General features: G+C 46.5%; 1 protein-coding gene across 2 annotated transcripts in view; it reads right to left on the reverse strand.

Moving 5' to 3' along the window:
* Window positions 1-21,700, reverse strand: part of LOC115207949 (arf-GAP with GTPase, ANK repeat and PH domain-containing protein 1) — an 85,254-nt gene that overhangs the window by 38,430 nt on the left and 25,124 nt on the right. Inside the window, exon 1 of one of the 2 annotated variants that reach the window (XM_029775594.1) lies at window positions 10,543-13,256. The exons of the other annotated variant lie outside the window; for it this stretch is intronic. Within the exon in view, the coding sequence (XP_029631454.1) occupies window positions 10,543-11,722 (1,180 nt within the window). The 5' untranslated portion in view covers window positions 11,723-13,256. Of the gene's footprint in view, window positions 1-10,542; window positions 13,257-21,700 lie in introns of those variants that run through there. 2 annotated transcript variants of the gene reach the window in all.

Here is a 21,700-nt window from a genome sequence, read left to right on the forward strand (position 1 = left end):
AAGTTGAGGGGTCTGAATACTTTCCCAAATGCACTGTATGTCTATGGCCACAATGCAACAAGCTGTATATTTGGAATGCATGCTGCCCAAATTGCAGCCTTCCTGACTTTAGGCAACCGGTAACTGTCAAAATAAAACGAAACACTTAAGCAAACGATAGACGCAAAGCATATGTTATGTTACTTGCCTAGTTAAATAAAGGTTAAATAAAAATGGTGTGAGGTGCATTTTCCTGACATGGTTTAGGTCCACTTGTAGAATCTATGCCAAGGTGCATTGAAACGGTTCTGGCAGCTCATAGTTGTCCAACATCCTTTAAAAGACACTTTATGTTGGTGTTTCCTTTATTTGGCTTACCATGCTAAAAAATAACTGCTAAGACCAGCATAAATTTAAAGCTGGTCTATGCTGGTAAGTGCTTGTCGGATTCTGATTCTGCTGACCGACAAAGGCTGGTCTGCCAGCATAACCAGCAAGACCAACATTGTCTTGCTGGTTATGCTGGCAGACCAGCCATCATTATGTTCTTCGCTGGTGACGAGCCTTTGTTGTCTTTTCACTGGTGACTAACCTTCGTTGTGTTGTTGAATGCCAAGAGTGTACAAAGCTGTCATCAAGGCAAAGGGTGGCTACTTGGAAGAATCTCAAATATATTTTGATTTGTTTAACACTTTTTTGGTTACTAGATTATTCCATGTGTTATTTCATAGTTTTGATGTCTTCACTATTATTCTACAATGTAGAAAATAATAAAAATAAAGAAAAACCCTGGAATGAGTAGATGTGTCCAAACTTTTGACTGTTACTGCATATATTTTATATTTTTTAACATAGCTGCGGAAAACTCAGAGGTAAAAAAAAAAACGGGGTAAAATAAGGTATTTTTTTATAACACCCTCCAGTTGGAACGAGTGCAAACAAAACAATACTCATCTCAAAAACGGCAAAACGTGCAGTCAAAATAAATAGTGAGCCAGGGCAACACACTGCCTAAACACAAAACACAAACCTTACTAACTGCCCATCCTTGAAAGACAATCAGCAACCAAGTTGTCCTTACCACAGACATGTCTGATATCAAGGGGAAACTGCTGCAATATCCTTAGTAACTTTCTTCTTGTTCTAGTGGCTGCACATTCTCGTTCTTGTTGTTTGGCTGCAAGCTCTTGTTCTTGTTGTTTGTCTGTACGCTCATCTTGTCTTTCCCTGTGCTCTAACTCATTTCTGTTGTTCAAATCTCTAATTGTTGTTGCTCCAACTTCGCCTTTAGTTCTAACTTCCTTAGTTGCACGTCTACGGGATGTACTCCGATTGGTCAACATTCTTAAATGTGTATTTTTCCATATATAGACATACCCTATGTGTTTTAATAAAGTCAACTATATGCATTGAGCTTGTCTGATGCTTTAAGCTTATGGTTTGATTAATAAACAAATGCCTCAAGAGGGCGCCAGAGATCTAGATAACTAGAAGAAGAAAAACCTTAACCTGACCCAACTATTCTCCACCCGCTCCCCCATATTCTGCCATTATTCTTCTGAAGTTGCCGGTAATAGGCTACATGAGGAGTCAGCAACCTTTCTCATGTGGAATGCCAATTCATCTTACCATTTCAACCAATCTGCATGCCAGTTATGGTTTTCATATGCACATTTGTGAAACAGTTTAATTTAATTTATAATTATGTCGTCATATCTCAAAATCATTCTAAATTCTATCCAATTCAAAATGAAAATTATACAAACCTAAAAAGTAACTTCTGTTGCCATTGCCAACTATGTAAAAATAGTCTACATAAAGCCAACAAATAAAAACTTTGCAGCCTGCAGGTAGAAAATATCCTGACAAAAATAAATATCCTATAAATCACATTGGCTACACATGGCCTGTCTGCAACAAACTTGAAACATTGTATCTATTAAGTTGGGTCCAGCCCAAAGCTTGTTCTAGCGAACTTGCAACATTGTATAAAATATTCTGGGACCTCAGAGTTTCCCATGCCAGTGAGCTCGGGACAGACACAGCTGTAGGCTATTTGCGCAAGGAATAAGAAGCAGTACTTGATTTGGGCAGGAGCTCACCGGAGTTGAGTACCGACACCTCAAATGTTCTACTGCTTTAGCTCCTGTTCCTCTTAGAGAATATTAGCTCGAAAGTATTGTGGAGCTCCTGCACCTAAATATAAAACAGTACCAGCACCCAAAATGAGTACGGGAAACTATTTCAGTCCAAGTCAAGCACTGATAAGAAGTAATCAGGTAGGCCTATTTTGTTCCCACTGGATCAGAGCATGACATTTCCCCCTTTCACGCTGAGTGGTTATCGAAAGGGAGAGAGCTGTAAAGATTTTTCTGAATACATTGAGGAACTATTGTAATTTTCAATGGATGTAAAAACAGACAGTTTGATGTGAAGAAAACATTACTTCGAGAAGCTACACAGGTCATTAGTAGTGGTGCGTTAAGTCAATCAGAAATACTATCAGATCCCCAAATGGGCACATTTATATGCCTACATTTGAGCGCAGGCCAGGTAGCCTATAGGCCTACTTTTATGCGTGCGCGTCCTTCCTCAACACTGACAGGAGCGCTCAAAACAAAAGACAATGACTAAATTGACAATGTGTCGACTCTGACAATGAGAACGGGAAGACTGGAATAATATTATTGAATTCATTAAAATAAATTACCTTTGAAATTATTGGAATAAACGGTAAATATACTACTGATGAAATATGTAATGGAGAATTGATATACCCTAACAATCAAACGCAAACAATTCACACAATGAAATTATGAAACAATGAAGGTGCACAATTGGCGCGCATTCTGGAGAGGGAAGTGCATTGTGTATCTGGGCACATGGTCATTCCGAAGTCTGCATTGGCCTCAGCGGAAGTCAGGGCATTCCTACTTCTTGCACTTCGTGGAACAGTGCAGAGCTGTTGCCAAGGAAGTGAGTTTGGGGGCGGGACATCCCCACCTACCGTCAACCAATCATGTCAATGCAGAGCTATAAAGAGCCCTCCACATTGTTACAAAATTTGGAAGGCGCATGGCGATGCGATACAGAGCTCAATTTGGCCTCTGCATGCATCTGGAGGCTCCGCAATTGCTTCACACCCTCCATATGTAGCCTCTGACCACAATTTTGGATCAAGCATACATTAGCTTTTAGTCTAGGCCTCCACAATGGATTAGTTCACTGAGATGGGTGCAAATTTATTTTTGTAACTGCTTGACTAAAACGATCTTGGTCGACCAACAGCCTAACGACCAAACAATCGACCAGTCGACTAACTAGGGTCAGCCCTAATTACACCATGTACCCAAATATGCTTATGACCCCCACCAGTACATTGCCCAAACCCCACCCACATTTCACAGTGATGTTCTGATTGTACCTTCCATTAACAATATTCACAATTATTCTAGATTATCCACACACCCTAAAAGGAACCGACCAGTACCATGTGAGTTCCTATGTATATCACTGAAGGTACCTTTGGCCCTTTTGTACCCCAGGGAACAACACTGTACCCTAACCATACCGTAATTTTAGAGTGTGGCTGTACAGTGCATTTTGAAAGTATTCAGACCCCTTGACTTTTTCCACATTTTGTTACATTACAACCAGAGGAACTCTGGAGCCCTTTCAGAGTGACCAACCGGGTTCTTGGTCACCACCCCAACGAAGGCCCTTCTCCCCCGATTGCTCAGTTTGGCAGGGCAGCCAACTCTAGGAAGAGTCTTGGTGCTTCCACTGTGTTCTTGGGGACCTTCAATGCTGCAGAAATTGTTGTACTCCTCCAAGGCTATGGAGAAGTACATCCAGGAGGTGCTCCAGCAGGGTTTCATTCGCACGTCAGTCTCCCCTGCGTCTGCAGGCTTCTTCTTCGTGGCCAAGAAGGACGAGGGTTGCGCCCGTGCATCGATTACAGAAATCTGAATTCCATCACCACGAAGTACCGCTACCCTCTCCCGTTGGTGCCGGCGATGATCAAACAACTCAGCGGGGTCCGTTTTTTTATCAAGTTGGACCTGCGGAGTGACTACAATTTGATCCACATCCTGGAAGGGGATGAATGGAAGACGGCCTTCAGCGCAATGTCTGGTCACTACAAATACTTGGTGATGCCTTTTGGACTAGCCAATTCTCCTTCAATGTTCCAGGCATTCGTCCATGAGAGGCATGCTTGGACGCCAGGTGGTCGTGTATATCGATGACATCCTGGTCTACTCGGTTACATTGGGAGATCACATCGATAACATCCGAGTAGTCCTGGAATGCCTCCTGTCCAACCACCTGTATGTCAAAGTGGAGAAGTGCCAATTCCATCAGGAGGATGTCTCCTTTTTGGGTTACCAGATCAGCCCGCAAAGAGTCATGATGGATGAGAAGAAGGTGCATGCTGTCAGGTCATGGCCAGTCCCAACCACCATAAACATTTTTGGGGATTTGCTAACTTCTACCGCCGATTCATTAAGAACTTTAGCTCGATTGCCTCTCCTCTCACTTCTCTCCTCAAGGGTGGTCCCCGGGAAGTTGGGGTGTAATCCTGCAGCTGACGAAGCCTTCCGCCTACTGAAGGGATGTTTCACCTCCACCCCATTGCTCTAACATCCAGATCCTACTCTGCCCTTCGTGGTGGAGGTAGATTCTTCAGTACGGTACCAGTCAAAAGTTTGGACACAGCTACTCATTCAAAAGGTTTTTCTATATTTTTTACAGTGTAGAATATTAGCGAACAAAAATATGAAATAACACATTTTTTAAATGTATTTTTATTGAACCTTTATTTAACTAGGCAAGTCAGTTAAGAACAAATTCTTATTTACAATGACGGCCTACCCCAGGCCAAACCCTAACAACGCTTATACGCTACCCTATGGGACTCCCAATCATGGCCGGTTGTGATACAGCCTGGAATTGAACCAGGGTCTGTTGTGACACATCTAGGACACCAAAACTATGAAATAACACAAATGGAATCATGTAGTAACCAAAAAAAGTGTTAAACAAATCAAACTATACTTTATATTAGAGATTCTTCAGAGTAGCCTTCCTTTGCCTTGATGACAGCTTTGCACACTCTTGGCTTTCTCTCAACCAGCTTCATGAGGTAGTCACCTGGAATGCATTTCAATTAAAATGAGTGCCTTATTAAAAGTTCATTTGTGGAATTTCTTTCCTTCTTAATGCGTTTGAGACAATCAGTTGTGTTGTGACAAGGTAGGGGTGGTATACAGAAGATAGCCCTATATGGTAAAATACCAAGTCTATATTATGGCAAGAACAGCTCAAATAAGCAAAGAGAGATGACAGTCCATCATTACTTTAAGACATCAAGGTCAGTCAATCCGGGAGATTTCAAGTTTCCTCAAGTGCAGTCGCAAAAAAACATCTCATGAGGACCGCCACGGGAAAGAAGACCCAGAGTTACCTCTGCTGCAGAGGATAAGTTCATTAGAGTTACCAGCCTCAGAAATTGCAGTCCAAATAAAATGGTTCACAGAGTTCAAGTAAGAGACACATCTCAACATCAACTGTTCAGAGGAGACTGCGTGAATCAGGCCTTCATTGTTGAATTGCTACAAAGAAACCACTACTAAAGGACACCAATAATAGGAAGAGACTTGCTTGGGCCAAGAAACATGAGCAATGAACATTAGAGCGGTAGAAATCTGTCCTTTAGTCTGATGAGTCCAAATTTGAGATTATTGGTTCTAACCGCTATGTCTTTGTGAGACGCGTAGTAGGTGAATGGATTATCTCTGCATGTGTGGTTCCCACCGTGAGGCTTGGAGGAGGAGGTGTGATGGTGTGGGGGTGCTTTGCTGGTGACAATGCATGTGATTTATTTAGAATTCAAGGCACACTTAACCTGTTGGGGCTAGGGGGCAGTATTTGCACGGCCGGATAAAAAACGTACCCGATTTAAACTGGTTACTACTCTTGCCCAGAAACGAAAATATGCATATAATTAGTAGATTTGGATAGAAAACATTCTAAAGTTTCTAAAACAGTTTGAATGGTGTCTGTGAGTATAACAGAACTCATATGGCAGGCCAAAACCTGAGAAGATTCCATACAGGAAGTGCCCTGTCTGACAATTTGTTGTCCTTCAGTTGCATCTCTATCGAAAATACAGCATCTCTGCTGTAACGTGACATTTTCTAAGGCTTCCATTGGCTATCAGAAGGCGCCAGAAAGTGTAATGGGGTGTCTGCTGTCTCTGGGCGAAGAACAGCAGGAGAAGTTGTGAGTGGTCAGCCTGGGAACAGTGACACTGGAGATGCGCGTTCATGAGAATTCCCCCCAAAATTATTTCAGCCTTTGAATGAACACAACGTCGCCCGGTTGGAATATTATCGCTATTTTACGAGAAAAATAGCATAAAAATTGATTTTAAACAGCGTTTGACATGCTTCGAAGTAAGGTAATGGAATATTTTGACATTTTTTGTCACGAAATATGCTCGCGCGTCACCCTTCGGATAGTGACCTGAATGCACGAACAAAACGGAGGTATTTGGATATAACTATGGATTATTTGGAACCAAAACAACATTTGTTGTTGAAGTAGAAGTCCTGGGAGTGCATTCTGACGAAGAACAGCAAAGGTAATCCAATTTTTCTAATAGTAATTCTGAGTTTGGTGAGGGCCAAACTTGGTGGGTGTCAAAATAGCTAGCCGTGATGGCCGGGCTATGTACTCAGAATATTGCAAAATGTGCTTTCGCCAAAAAGCTATTTTAAAATCTGACACTACGATTGCATCTGTATCTATAATTCTTAAAATAATTGTTATGAATTTTGTGAACGTTAATCATGAGTAATTTAGTAAATTCAACGGAAGTTCACCGGAAGTGTTTTTTGATATAAATATGAACTTGATTGAACAAAACATGCATGTATTGTATAACATAATGTCCTAGGAGTGTCATCTGATGAAGATCATCAAAGGTTAGTGCTGCATTTAGCTGTGGTTTTGGTTTTTGTGACATATATGCTTGCTTTGAAAATGGCTGTGTGATTATTTTTGGCAGGGTACTCTCCTGACATAATCTAATGTTTTGCTTTCGCTGTAAAGCCTTTTTGAAATCGGACAATGTGGTTAGATTAACGAGAGTCTTGTCTTTAAAATGGTGTAAAATAGTCATATGTTTGAGAGATTGAAGTTATAGCATTTTTGAGGTATTTGTATTTCGCGCCACATGATTCCACTGGCTGTTGAATAGGTTAACCTCCAGCATGGCAGGTTAACCTCCAGCATGGCTACCACAGCATTCTGCAGCGATATGCCATCACATCTGGTTTGCGCTTAGTGGGACTATCATTTGTTTTTCAACAGGACAATGACCTAACACACCTCCAGGCTGTGTAAGGGCTATTTGACCAAGAAGGAGAGTGATGGTGCTGCCTCAGATGACTTGGCCTCCACAATCACCTGACCTCAACCCAATTAAGATGATTTAGGATGAGTTGGACCGCAGAATGAAGGAAAATCAGCATATGCTCAGCGTATGTGGAAACTCTTTCAAGACTGTTGGAAAAGCATTCCTCATGAAGCTGGTTGAGAATGCCAAGATTGTGCAAAGCTGTCATCAAGGCAAAGGGTGGCTACTTTGAAGAATCTAAAAAATTATATTTGGATTTGTTTAACACTTTTTTGCTTACTACATGATTCCATATGGGTTATTTCATAGTTGTAATGTCTTCACTATTATTCAACAATGTAGAAAATAGTAAAAAATAAAGAAAAACCCTTGAATGAGTAGGTGTCCCCAAACTTTTGACTGGTACTATAGGTTTGGGAGCTGTCCGGTCCCAACGTCAAAGCAATCCACATAAATAGTATCCATGTGCATATTACTCTAAAGCTGTCTCCTGCAGAGAGGAACTATGATGTTGGCGATTGGGAGTTCCTGGCAGTGAAGTTTGCATTAGAGGTGTGGAGACAGTGGTTGGAGGGAGCCCAGGACCCATTTCTTATCCTCACCAACCATCGGAACCTGGAGTACATACGGACAGTAAGGCGACTTGGAACCCGAGCCAAGACAGGTGGTCCTTTTCTTCACCAGATTCGATTTCATGCTGACATATCACCCAGGTAAAAAAAAACATCAAAGCCGATGCCCTGTCCTGTCTCTACGATTCGGGAGATGTTCCTGTCTTGAGTGCACCCATAACTCCACCCTCTCGAGTTGTAGCCCCCGTGCTCTGGGACGTAGACATTCGCCAACCCACACCTGCTACCTGTCTTCCTGAACACACCTACGTTCCCATGGGGATAAGCGATTGGCTGTTGACCTGGGCGCACACAGCGGTCATCGCTGGACATCCAGGTATCACCTGCACCATTCAGTCCATCTCTGGAAAGTACTGATGGCCCACCTTGGCGCAGGACGTCACTTGTTATGTCAACTCCTGTTCCGTATGTGCCCAATCCAAATCCCCTTCGGAACTCTCCAGCACGGAAACTAATTCCCTGTCCCGTGCCTCAGCATCCCTGGTCTTATCTGTCCATTGATTTTGTCACTGATCTCCCCTCTTCTGATGGTTTTACCACCATTTTTGTGATAGTGGACAGATTATCTAAATCATGCCATTTCATCCCTCTCTCTGGTCTCCCTACCACTATCCAGGTCGCTGAGGCAGTGTTCCAGCAGGTCTTCCAGCACTGTGGCCTTCCAGAGGATATCATCTCCGATTGTGGCCCTCTATTCACATCACGTGTATGGAAGGCCTTCATCGAGATGCTGGGGCTCACGGTTAGCCTCACTTCCGGTTACCAGCCTCATCTAACGGGCAGGTGGAGAGGATGAACCAGAAGCTGGGGAGATTCCTGAGGAGCCATTATCAGGACCGGTAGGGGGAGTGGCGCTGATTCCTTCCCTGGGCTGAATATGCCCAGAATTCATTGCGACACTCCTCCACCGGGCTGACCTCCTTCCAGTGTGTTCTGGGTTACCAGCCAGCCCTGGCTCCGTGGACTCAGAGCCAGACCGAAGCTCCTGCGGTGGACGAGTGGTTCAGGCGCGCAGAAGGGGTATGGAACGATTTCCATGTGAGACTCCAGCACACCTTCCACTGTCAGAAAGAGCAGGCGGATTGCCACCGCAGAGAGGCGCCTCCCTGGTGATCGCGTCGGGCTCTCCAACAGGAACCTTCCGCTCCGCCTGCCCTGTAAGAAGCTGAGTCCTCGGTTTGTGGGGCCGTTCAAGGTCCTCTGGATGGTCAATGAGGTAATTTACAGATGACAACTCCCCACTCACTACTGAATCTCACCATCTTTTCATGTTTCCCTCCTCAGGCCTGTGGTTCCTGGTCCTCTGGCTGATGCAGTCCCCCACGACACCCCTCCGCCTCCCTTGGACATCGAGGGGAGCCCCGACCTATGCAGTCAGATCCCTCATGGAGTCCCGATGTCGTGGGGGTCGGCTCCAGTACCTGGTGGACAGAGGGGTACGTTCCAAAGGAGCAGTGTCGGGTTCCGTTGGATGACGTTCTAGATCTCAACATCATCCAAGATTTCCACCTTCGCAGTCCGGACCGGCCGGCTCCTCACCCTCGGGGCCGTCCCCCTGGCCAGTGTCGTCCTGCGGGGGTTCTGTTACGTCTACTGCTGCTTTCCTGCTCTGGCGCTCGACGTCACCGGTCTACTAATCACCGGTCCTGGCAACCTATCTTTACGCACACCTGCGCCCTATCGTCAGTCACACCTGGACTTCATTACTTTCCATTTATCTAGCACACTGTTTTGTAAGTCATCAGGTAGTATTGTTTGTGTTTCCATGTGAGACACTTCTCTTGTTTTGTATCGTTCCATGTCCATTAAACTCACTAACTGCACCTGCTTCCTGACTCCGTGTCTACGTTACAGCAACAAGATGTGGAAAAAGTCAAGGGGTCTGAATACTTTCTGAATGCACTGTATGTTCTTGGTAATAAAGATGTACAATATCACTCTCACTCCTGACAAAGAACACCTCAAGAACCTTTGTTTTTTAGAGTGTATGCTGGTCCAGCATAGTCTAGTTGGTCAAGCTGGTCTGCAAAACCACGCCCCTATTGCGGTTAGATTATTTTCAATTGTTTGTTTCAATATCTATGTTTTTGCATTACATTGTTTAATTAATTTAGATTTTTCTACACAAATAACACATTTTTCTAAACTTTTCTAAAAACACAACAAAGGTTGGTCACCAGCAAAAACACAACCAAGGTTGGTCACCAGCAAAAACACAAAGAAGGTTGGTCACCAGCCTATGCTGGACTATGCTGTTTTTTTCAGCAGGGTAGCCCAAGGCTATATACTGTACTGTGGAATAGCAATGCAATCGACATCACTCTTGTTTGGAGAAGGGTATGGGGTTTAAATCTTATATTAACCAATGTTACAGGCAAAAAATCGTGTAAACCATTGGAGTAAGATGGTAGCCTGCTGCATCCACTAGTGAAAAATCTGAAATGAAATGGAAAATGCAGCTAGACCTGGTTGGGGTGAACTATGGGGAGGTGGATGTGGGCGATATCTTACCTTCCTCCTCACTAGAACCCCTCTGTACGGGTGTGTAAATAGGGGGCGTTGTGTTGGAGCTGGGAGGCGCAGGCGTACTCTTTGTGAAGATCCCACTGATGAACTTGAGCATCTTGCGGTCGCGGGTGCGCTGGGTGGTTCCCCCCTGACCCTGGCCCTTGCCATCCTTCCCCTTCTTCAGGTCCTCAGAGAGAGAGTGCAGGTCACTGTTGTCCAGGGTACGGCTCTTGCCCTTCCTTGCCGGCTTGGACACCTGGGTGGTGGGTTGAGCTGGCAGGGAGGTGGAGCCTGTCTTCAGCCTGTCCCCTTGGGGGCTTTCCCTGGTCACCACGCCTGTAAACCCTCCCCCCACTGGGACCCCCTGGTGAAGGAGGGTGGTCCTGCCGTCACTGTCTGCCCAGGATGCTCGGTAAGGCCCTAGGGCGGCCGCAGCACCTGTCATAGGCGACCGATCTCCTATACGGTTGTCTTTGCGGTCCAGACTCTTGGCAGATGGAGGCATACTCTGATCGGCTTCCCTCAACTCCCGCCGGCTTATAGCCCCACCCCCGGCATGTGACCTCATCAGGACCTCGGGTCGATGGGTAAACCTGGGCGGGACAGTGATGGGCACGCTGCCCCGGCAGAGGGTGCTGCTTGGGTCGCCCATCACCTCCTCGCCCCTTGGAAACAGCATGGGTGGCTCCCTGTAGAGTTCTGTTTTAGGACGGATTCCCTCTCTCCTCAGCCCTGCCTCTGTGGGGACACCTGACACCCCTGCAAGCCCCTTCACTTGGTCTTTCACGTTCTTCGGTAAGAGGGGAGACTCCTTGCTCTTAATCCCCAATGTGATATCTTTCGAGGAGCCTGGCCCACGACTCTCTTTCTCCCTCACCTCAGGCTTCCCCCTCTCCTGAACAGGCCCCCCAAAGCTGATGTCCTCCTGCTCATCTTCCTCCATTTCTGTGTCCCCCTCTCCCTCCCCCACGGCACACGAGTGTCCTCCCTCATCCTCAGTGGTCCTGCTCAGCTCCTCATCCTCCTCATACCCAGGGCCCCCCACACCTCCTCTCCCCAGGGCAAGGGCCAGCTGTGGCTGGGGCCCAGTGTCCCCTCCATCACCCCCTACCGCCTCGACCTTGACTAGGGTGAGGGAGATGAGGTAGGTGGTGCGCCTCGGTAGGGTGCCTGTTTGGCTCATAGGGGCGGCAGGCTGGCAGAAAAGGAGGCAGACCGACCTCAGAGCAGCGGCAGAGCCCTCACTCTGACCCAGACAGACCCGCAGGGAACAGGCATGGCAACCCACAGCTGGAGGCTTCACCAGAGAGACAACAGCCAGACCAGAAAACAGTCAGACGGTACTGTCAAACTAACTGGCGTAGGGATACGTCTGATGTGGGTGAATGGTAACTTTGTCAAGAGGTGGTAGGAGTCTTGCTGGCTTGCTTCTTCAGGATTCTGAACCCATGATACGAAAACTCAAGAGTCAGCACAAGTGAGACAGAGTGAATCAGTCTAAGCTACCTGGAATTAGCGGAGCATACTTAACAAGGCTGAGTTACTTAAATCTAGAGTGTACTTTTTATTTGAATCCTTCCTGTAATCCCCTTGTCACCTTCTCTTTGCTGATCACTGGTATCCTCCACGGGTTCATTCACAATCCTCTCTTTCTTTTCCCCTTTCTCTCTCAATATGAAAGATTAATTCTACAGCCCGAAGCCAGGGATCTGAGATTGCTTTCCTCGATCTTGATGTTTGAGACTGGGTAGTCTGGAATTATGCAAGAGTCAACAAATGAGCCTGGTCCATTTTTCCAACAAGACTGAACTACGTAGTTCCCCACTCCACAAAATCACACAAGATGAAATGCCTCAAGTCAGTCTTCAGCCTGTAAGCTTCTCTTCAGATAATTTCTTCACTCCCAGTGAAGGATATCCATTGTATGCTTCAGAATCTTCATATTCCCATTACATTTGATTGGTTGACAAAAAAATAAAAAAAAATAATGTCGCACCGTCACAGACACCAAAGGGTATGTATCGTGGTAAAGACAAACCAGACAACACAGTAAACAACAGCTTAAGCAGACCCAGCACAGAAAAACAGGTTTGAATGTAAATACGAGAACAAAAATCCATATGGAAATCATTCACGTGTTGCAAAGCATGTGGTGGCGAGAGTCTCCTTCCGACTGCATGTGAGGCAAAGACACACTAATGTCATGCATGAATCACGTATGCACGTTGTGCGGATCAATGAAAGGCAGGCTGCAAACATCTGTTGTAATTCCCACAGTAAAAGAGAAGCAGAGATGGTGGCCAGATAGGCAGAACGCAGTCACTGTTCCTCTGCCTGTAACCCTCTTCTGTACAGTTGGTTCCTTCCCGCCCTTCAGTCACTGCATCCTCTCCTCTGAGTGTCTTAGGCAATTAGCAAGTCAATAAAATGTGTCTGTGAGGCAGAGAGCAAGCCCACCGGCTCAGCTTAGCCCCCCCTCTCATCAGAGCCACTGTGCCTGCTAGCCTCTCCGATAGCCCGTCGCTACCACAGCTCCAGCCCCAGCTCCAGGCAGGCAGACAGACGGTCTGAGTGGAAGGGTGAGGATGATGCGTCCAGTGAGAGATGCCTGTCCTCGGTCAAGCACTCACGTTCTGTGGCTCGTGTCGGATCAGACAAAACCAAGACAAAAACCTCTGCCTCCTCCTACCCATCACTTGCTCTCTCTCTCTCTCTCTCGCTCTGTTCTTCTTAAGGCAATCTCCTGGCAGTTCCCGCTCTCCCTCTCTCTCGCTCTTCTTCTCTCCCCCTCCCCTTCAGGAAAGAGGGAGCGAGCGATGATGCAATGGTGGAAGAAAAGTGATGAAAAAATCCACAGACGTCATACTGATGAATGAAAGGAGAGAGCGAGGGAGGAAAGGGAGAGAGAGAGGAGGAAAGGATAAAAATGAACAGGAGAGTGTGAGGGGGAGGGTATAACCGTCAAATTAAATAAGGTGGTTTGAAAACAAACTGAATGGGTGATGATAAATCTTGGGGCACAGAAAAGGGAGGGGATGTGAGGATGAGAGAGGGGATCCGAACAGAAAGGAGGGTAGCTAAAGGTGGAGAGGAATGCAGGAGAGAAGGGAAGGAAAAAAAGGAGCTGGAAAAAGGTGGACGACGAGAGGGGAGACGGCTCTATCTATCCTCTCCCCTTTCTCTCTCCTTGGCAGTCACAATAGCTCCATCTCCCTCCAGAACGGCTCCCTTCACCCCCCTTTTAAAAATCAGCAAGGATTGGGGTAGCAACAGCTTATTCACCACCTCCCTCCTTCCACCGCCCTCATCTCTCATCTCTCCCGCTCTCTCTCTAAGCTGCTGATACTGTGTCTGTCCCTGTGTGTGTGTGTTTTTTGGTTTTACTATCCTTGTGGGGACCATAAGTCCTCACAAGGAGAGTAAAACAAAGACAAATCTGACAAGCTGGGACATTTTGCTACTCCCCATATGGAAAAATACAATTTTAGGCTTAGGGGTTAGGTTTACAATTAGGGTTAGAATTAGGGTTAGGGAAAATAGGATTTTGAATGGGAGTCAATTGTTTGGTCCCCACAATGATAGTAAAACAAACATGTGTATTTGTGTGTCATAGACATTGAATGAGGAGAGGTTATGCTCCCTCTTTCTTCATCATTAGTTCATTATTGACTCACACAATAAAGAGAAACCATGAATGAGTCCAATATTAGAAACTAACACGTTATCATAATTATCCCAATAATGTTTGAACCATGTTTTCTGTTGCTACCATGTTGTTGTCATGTTGCTGCCATGCTATGTTGTCTCTCTCTTTATGTAGTGTCGTGGTGTCGCTCTTGTCGAGATCTGTGTTTTGTCCAATTTTTGTTGTTGTTGTAATTCCAGCACCTGTCCCCGTAGGCCTTTTGGTAGGCCATCATTGTAAATAAGAATTTGTTCTTAATTGACTTGCCTAGTTAAATACATTTTAAAAAACAAATTTAGCCCATAATATACTTGCATGACTTAATGATACATGCCACGTGTGTAAATGTATGTGGCTGTATGTTGTGTGTGCTCACACTGGGGGGCTTCATTGTGTGTATAGGTATGTGTTACCCACCTGTGTCTCTTGTTTAATTGGCTGAAATCTGTGAAGGAAGAACACTCAGAGTATGATGAATCATGTCCCCTCTAAACTGAAATTATAATGTGTCACTCACTGTGACACATACACAGACAGTTGCTTATAGATACATACACACTATCTGCTCCTTAGAGATTATTTACACTGACTACCCACACATCCAACTTTTACACACAAACTCTCACACACACACAAACGCTGCTGTTCTATTATATACTATTTATGCCACTGCATGACCATGTAACTACCCACTTTGTATTTGTAAATACAATGTAATACAGTCCATTTTTACGATGCATACTATCTCTCTTATTACTTCTTTTACTTGACTTTGACTTTTTCAGGGCTCTAAAGTGCCCACATGCGACAAAATGTTTTGCTGTTCGACCTGTACTTTTATTTTGGAAGCACAGGCTGATAAATTGTTTACAAATCATAACCAACTTTCCCTCAGAACTGTTCTGATGTTTTCTGTCAGCTAAGTAATGGCATTAGCTAGCAAGAACAGCAACAATGAAATGCGGCGGAATTTAAGCTTTCTTTAACAAAAAAAATGTAATTATTAAATGATCAACCACGACCAGGAGATGATGAGGACAATGTTAAAGACGCTGTTACCAATCCACTTCCTCAGAATAAAAAGAGCTACACGTTTGGAGAGGGACTAGCCCAATTATGTACTATTAGATTTTAATTGTATTTATGAGAGGTATTGACATGTTGAATGCACCGAGCTGTCCGTCTAAACTACTGGCACACAGCTCGGACACCCATGCATACCCCACAAGACATGCCACAAGAGGACTCTTCACAGGCCACAAGTCCAGAATAGACTATGGGAGGCACACAGTACTACATAGAGCCATGACTACATGGAACTCTATTCCACATCAAGTAACTGACGCAAGCAGTAGAATGACATTTAAAAAAACAGATAAAAAAACACCTTATGGAACAGCAGGGACTGTGAAGCAACACAAACATTGGCACAGAACATGCATACACACACACTGATTTACTACTATAAATATGTGGTAGTGGTGGAGTAGGGGCCTGAGGGCACACAGTGTGTTGTGAAATCTGTGAATGTATTGTAATGTTTTAAAATTGTATAAACTGCCTTAATTTTGTTAGACCCCAGGAAGAGTAGTTGCTGCTTTGGCAGAAGCTAATGGGGATCCATAATTAATACAAATACTCTTAAGGAGCCTAACGTTACGGTCACGTCTACTCCCGCTCCCCGGCACACGACGTCGCCGGTCTAGTAACCCATCATTACGCACACCTGCGCCTCATCATTAGGCACATCTGGACTTCATTACTTCCCTGATTCCTCTCCCTTTATCTTGCACTCTGTTGTTATCACCCATCAGGCAGTATTGTTTCTGTGTTCATGTTCAGACACTACGCTTGTTTGTTTATTCACTCTACGTTCGTTCTTATTAAACTCACCAACTGCACCTGCTTCCTGACTCCCTGCGTCTTCGTTACAGAATACTGCCTCACAAAATGGAAGCAGCAGCCAACCAAGATATCTCCCAGATGGTCGGCGAATAGGGAGACCTACTTCGCCAACACCACACGTTCTTCAACGTCTAGATCTTCCTCAAGGGGCAGAGGATCCTCTATCATGAGTCGACCCAGTGCCCCCACAACCAAGAGGTCCAAGGTTTCCACGGTTATTTCCCTGCTGACCGGGCGGGCGTTGGAGTGGGCTATGGCCGTCTGAGGAGGCGAGGAGGAACTGGGTTCCTATGATAGGTTCTTTGCTCTATTCAGAGGACTATTCGATAATCCACTGGAGGGCAGAGAGGGGGTGAGCGCCTACTCCAACTACGGCAGGAGGGCCAGACCACTACGGAGTACACCCTCACCTTCTGTACAGTGTCAGCATCCAGAGGATGAAATGAGCTGGCACTCTGCACCTTATTCAGAAGAGGATTGCACGAAGAGGTCCAGACTGACTTGGCATGCCTAGATGACACCCTCTCATTAGACACACACCGCGATGGCCATCCGTCTGGATAACCTCCTTCAGGATGGTCGAGACCCCCATCAACTCTCCCTCCTTCATTGACAGTTCTGAGTCAGAGCGTAACAGCCACTCAATGTTAGTGATGGCTGTTTAACAGTCTGATGGCCTTGAGATAGAAGCTGTTTTTCAGTCTCTCGGTCCCCGCTTTGATGCACCTGTACTGACCTTGCCTTCTGGATGATAGCGGGGTGAACAAGCAGTGGCTCGGGTGGTTGTTGTCCATGATGATATTTTTGGCCTTCCTGTGACATTGGGTGGTGTAGGTGACCTGGAGGGCAGGTAGTTAGCTCCCGGTGATGCGTTGTGCAGACCTCACTACCCTCTGGAGAGCCTTACGGTTGTGGGCGGAGCAGCTGCCGTACCAGGCGGTGATACAGCCCGACAGGATGCTCTCGATTGTGCATCTGTAGAAGTTATTGAGTGTTTTTGGTGACAAGCCGAATTTCTTCAGCCTCCTGAGGTTGAAGAGGCGGTGCTGTGCCTTCTTCACCACGCTGTCTGTGTGGGTGGACCATTTCAGTTTGTCCATGATGTGAACGCCGAGGAACTTAAAACTCTCCACCCTCTCCACTACTGTCCCGTCAATGTAGATAGGGGGCTGCTCCCTCTGCTGTTTCCTGAAGTCCACGATCATCTCCTTTGTTTTGTTGATGTTGAATGTGAGGTTATTTTCCTGACACCACACTCCGAGGGCCCTCACCTCCTCCCTGTAGGCCGTCTCGTCGTTGTTGGTAATCAAGCCTACCACTGTAGAGTCGTCTGCAAACTTGATGATTGAGTTGGATGCGTGCATGGCCACACAGTCGTGGGTGAACAGGGAGTACAGGAGAGGGCTGAGAACGCACCCTTGTGGGGACCCAGTGTTGAGGATCAGCGGGGTGGAGATGTTGTTACCTACCTTCACCACCTGGGGGCGGCCCGTCAGGAAGTCCAGGACCCAGTTGCACAGGGCGGGGTGGAGACCCAGGGTCTCGAGCTTAATGACGAGTTTGGAGGGTACTATGGTGTTAAATGCTGAGCTGTAATCGATGAACAGCATTCTTACATAGGTATTCCTCTTATCCAGATGGGTTAGGGCAGTGTTCAGTGTGATGGCGATTGCGATTGCGTCGTCTGTGGACCTATTGGGTCGGTAAGCAAATTGGAGTGGGTCTAGGGTGTCAGGTAGCGTGGAGGTGATATGGTCCTTGACTAGTCTCTCAAAGCACTTCATGATGATGGAAGTGAGTGCTACAGGGCGGTAGTCATTTACCTCAGTTACCTTAGCTTTCTTGGGAACAGGAACAATGGTGGCCCTCTTGAAGCATGTGGGGACAGCAGACTGGGATAAGGATTGATTGAATATGTCTGTAAACACACCAGCCAGCTGGTCTGCGCATGCTCTGAGGACTCGGCCGGGAATGCCGTCTGGGCCTGCAGCCTTGCGAGGGTTGACACTTTTAAATGTTTTACTCACGTTGGCTACAGTGAAGGAGAGCCCACAGGTTTTGGTAACGGGCCGTGTCAGTGGCGCTGTATTGTCCTCAAAGCGAGCAAAAAAGCAGTTTAAACCCGCACCCGTACACAAAGTCATACTTGGCCTCGTGTGGCTCCAACACCACGACCCCACAACTTCCTGGTCGAGGATGGAGATCACTGACTGACTGGGCACGCCGCCCCTTGTCTGGTATGCATTTTTGTAAATAACAACTGGTGCACGATATCTAAGGAAGTCTCGAGCTATTACTCGCCTGAGGTAGAGTATCTCATGATCAACTGTAGACTACACTACCTACCTAGAGAGTTTATCTGTATTTCTCATAGCTGTTTATACATACCACCACAGTCAGAGCTGGCACTAAGACAGCATTGAATGAGCTGTATTCCGCCATAAGCAAACAAGAAAACGCTCACCCGGAGGCGGCGCTGCTAGTAGCCGGGGACTTTAATGCAGGGAAACTTAAATCGGTCTTACCAAATTTCTATCAGCATGTTAAATGCACAACAAGAGGGGAAAAAATATATTTAAAAAAAATTAATAAACTCTGGACCACCTTTACTCCACACACAGAGACGGATTCAAAGCTCTCCATCTTGCAAATCTGACCATAATTCTATCCTGATTCCTGCTTACAAGCAGAAATTAAAGCAGGAAGCACCAGTGACTAGATCAATTAAAAAAGTGGTCAGATGAAGCAGATGCTAAGCTACAGGACTGTTTTGCTAGCACAGATTGGAGTATGTTCCGGGATTCCTCCGATGGCATTGAGGAGTACACCACAATAGTCAATGGCTTCATCAACAAGTGCATCGATGACATCGTCCCCACAGTGACCGTACGTATATACCCCAACCAGAAGCCATGGATTACAGGCAACATCCGCACTAGCTAAAGGCTAGAGCTGCCGCTTTCAAGGAGCGGGACTCTAACCCGAAGAAATCCTGCTATGCCCTCCGACGAACCATCAAACAGGCAAAGTGTCAATACAGGACTAAGATCGAATCATACTACACCGGCTCTGACCAACTGGCAAGTGTCTTCACTGACATTTTCAACCTCTCCCTGTCCGAGTCTGTAATACCAACATGTTTTAAGCAGTCCACCATAGTGCCTGTGCCCAAGAACACTAAAGGTAACCTGTCTAAACGACTACCGACCCGAAGCATTCACATCTGTAGCCATGAAGTGCTTCGAATGGCTGGTCATGGCTCACATCAACACCATTATCCCAGAAATTCTAGACCCACTCCAATTTGCATACGGCCCCAACAGATGATGCAATCTCTATTGCACTCCACACTGCCCTTTTCCACCTGGACAAAAGGAACAACTATGTGAGAGTGCTATTCATTGACTACAGCTCAGCGTTCAACACCATAGTGCCCTCAAAGCTCATCAATATGCTAAGGACCCTGGAACTAAACACCTCCCTCTGCAAATTGATCCTGGACTTCTTGACGGGCCGCCCCCAGGTGGTAAGGGTAGGTAACAACGCATCCGCCACGCTGATCCACAACACAGGCGCCTCTCAGGGGTGCGTGCTCAGTCCCCTCCTGTACTCCCTATTCACTCATGACTGCACGGGGAGGCACAACTCCAACACCATCATTAAGTTTGCCGATGACACAACAGTGGTAGGCCTGATCACCAACAACGACGATGACACAGCCTATACGGAGGAAGTCATAGACCTGGCCATGTGGTGCCAGGACAACAACCTCTCCCTCAACGTGATCAAGACTAAGGAGATGATCGTGGACTACAGGAAAAAGAGGACCGAGTACGCCCCCATTCTCATCGACGGGGCTGCAGTGGAGCAGGTTGAGAGCTTCAAGTTCCTTGGTGTCCACATCACCAACAAATGAACATGGTCCAAGCACACCCGAAGACAGTCGTGAAGAGGGCACAACAAAACTTATTGCCCCTCAGGAGACTGAAAAGATTCTACAAAAGGTTCTACAGTTGCACCATCGAGAGCATCCTGACTGGTTGCATCACTGCCTGGTATGGCAACTACTCGGCTTCCGACCGCAAGGCACTACAGAGGGTAGTGCGAACGGCCCAGTACATCACTGGGGCCAAGCTTTCTGCCATCCAGGACCTCTATATCAGGCAGTGTCAGAGGAAGGCCCTAAAAGTTGTCAAAGACTCAAGCAACCCTAGTCAGACTGTTCGCTCTGCTACTGCACGGCAAGCGGTACCGGAGCGCCAAGTCTAGGTCCAAGAGGCTTCTAAACAGCTTCTACCCCCAAGCCATAAGACTCCTGAACTCCAAATGGCTACCCAGACTATTTGCATTGCCCCCCCCTTTTACAACACTGCTACTCTCTGTTGTTATCATCTATGCATATTCATTTTAATAACTCTACCTACATGTACATATTACCTCTAACTAACCGGTGCCCCCGCACATTGGCTCTGTACCAGTACCCCCCCCTGTATATAGTCTGACTATTGTTATTTTACTGCTGCTCTTAAATTACTTGTTACTTTTATTTCTTATTTTTATCCATATTTTTTTAACTGCATTGTTGGTTTGGGGCTCGTAAGTAAGCATTTCACTGTAATACCTGTTGTATTCGGCGCATGTGACTAATAACATTTGATTTGATGTTGGAAGACCTGCTTTCTCTTACCCTGTGGTTCCACGTCGATTAAGATTCTTGTGGTTGCCCTCCAGGCCAACATCTCAGAGGTTTACCAGGATCTCCAGGAGGTTTTCGCCAAGACCCACTCCACCGGTCTCCCTCATTGCTCTTTGGGACTGTGCCATCGACTTGCTTACAGACTCTGCGCATCAAAGCTGATGCCCTGTCCTGTCTCCACGATTTGGGAGAGGTTCCTGTCCTGAGTGCGCCCATCATACTGCCCTCCCGAATCGCTGCCCCTGTGCTTTGGGACATAGACGTGGATATCCGCCAGGCTCTGGAGAGGGAACCCGCGCCTGCTACCTGTCCTCCGGTGCACACCTACGTTCTCATGGAGGTAAGGGATCGGCTATTGACCTGGGTGCACACATACCTGGGTGTCTAGCGGCAAGGGATCTCCAGCACCACTCAATCCATCTCCGTTAAGTACTGGTGGCCCACCTTGGTGCAGGACGTCGCCCGCTACGTCAACTCCTGCTCCATATGTGCCCAAACTAAATCTCCCCGGCACACTCCAGCAGGGAAACTCCTTTCCCTCTCCTCAGCGGCCTTGGTCCCATCTGTCCATAGATTTTGTTACTTATATTCCCCCGTCTTATGGTTTCACCACTGTTATGGTTGTTGTGGACAGATTCTCCAAATCCTGCCATTTTATCCCTCTCTGATCTCCCTACTGCTCTCCAGGTCGCTGAGGAACTGTTCCAGCAGGTCTTCTGGCACTATGGCCTTCTGGAGGACATTGTCTCTGACCGTGGTCCCAAATTCACGTCGTGGGTATGGAGACGGGCAGGTGGAGAGGACCAACCAGGAGCTGGGGATATTCCTGAGGAGTCACTGTCAGGACCAGCAGGGGGAGTGGGCCTGGTTCCATC

The sequence above is a fragment of the Salmo trutta genome, chromosome 14 (assembly GCF_901001165.1).
Source record: "Salmo trutta chromosome 14, fSalTru1.1, whole genome shotgun sequence".
In the NCBI taxonomy this organism is placed as follows: domain Eukaryota; kingdom Metazoa; phylum Chordata; class Actinopteri; order Salmoniformes; family Salmonidae; genus Salmo; species Salmo trutta.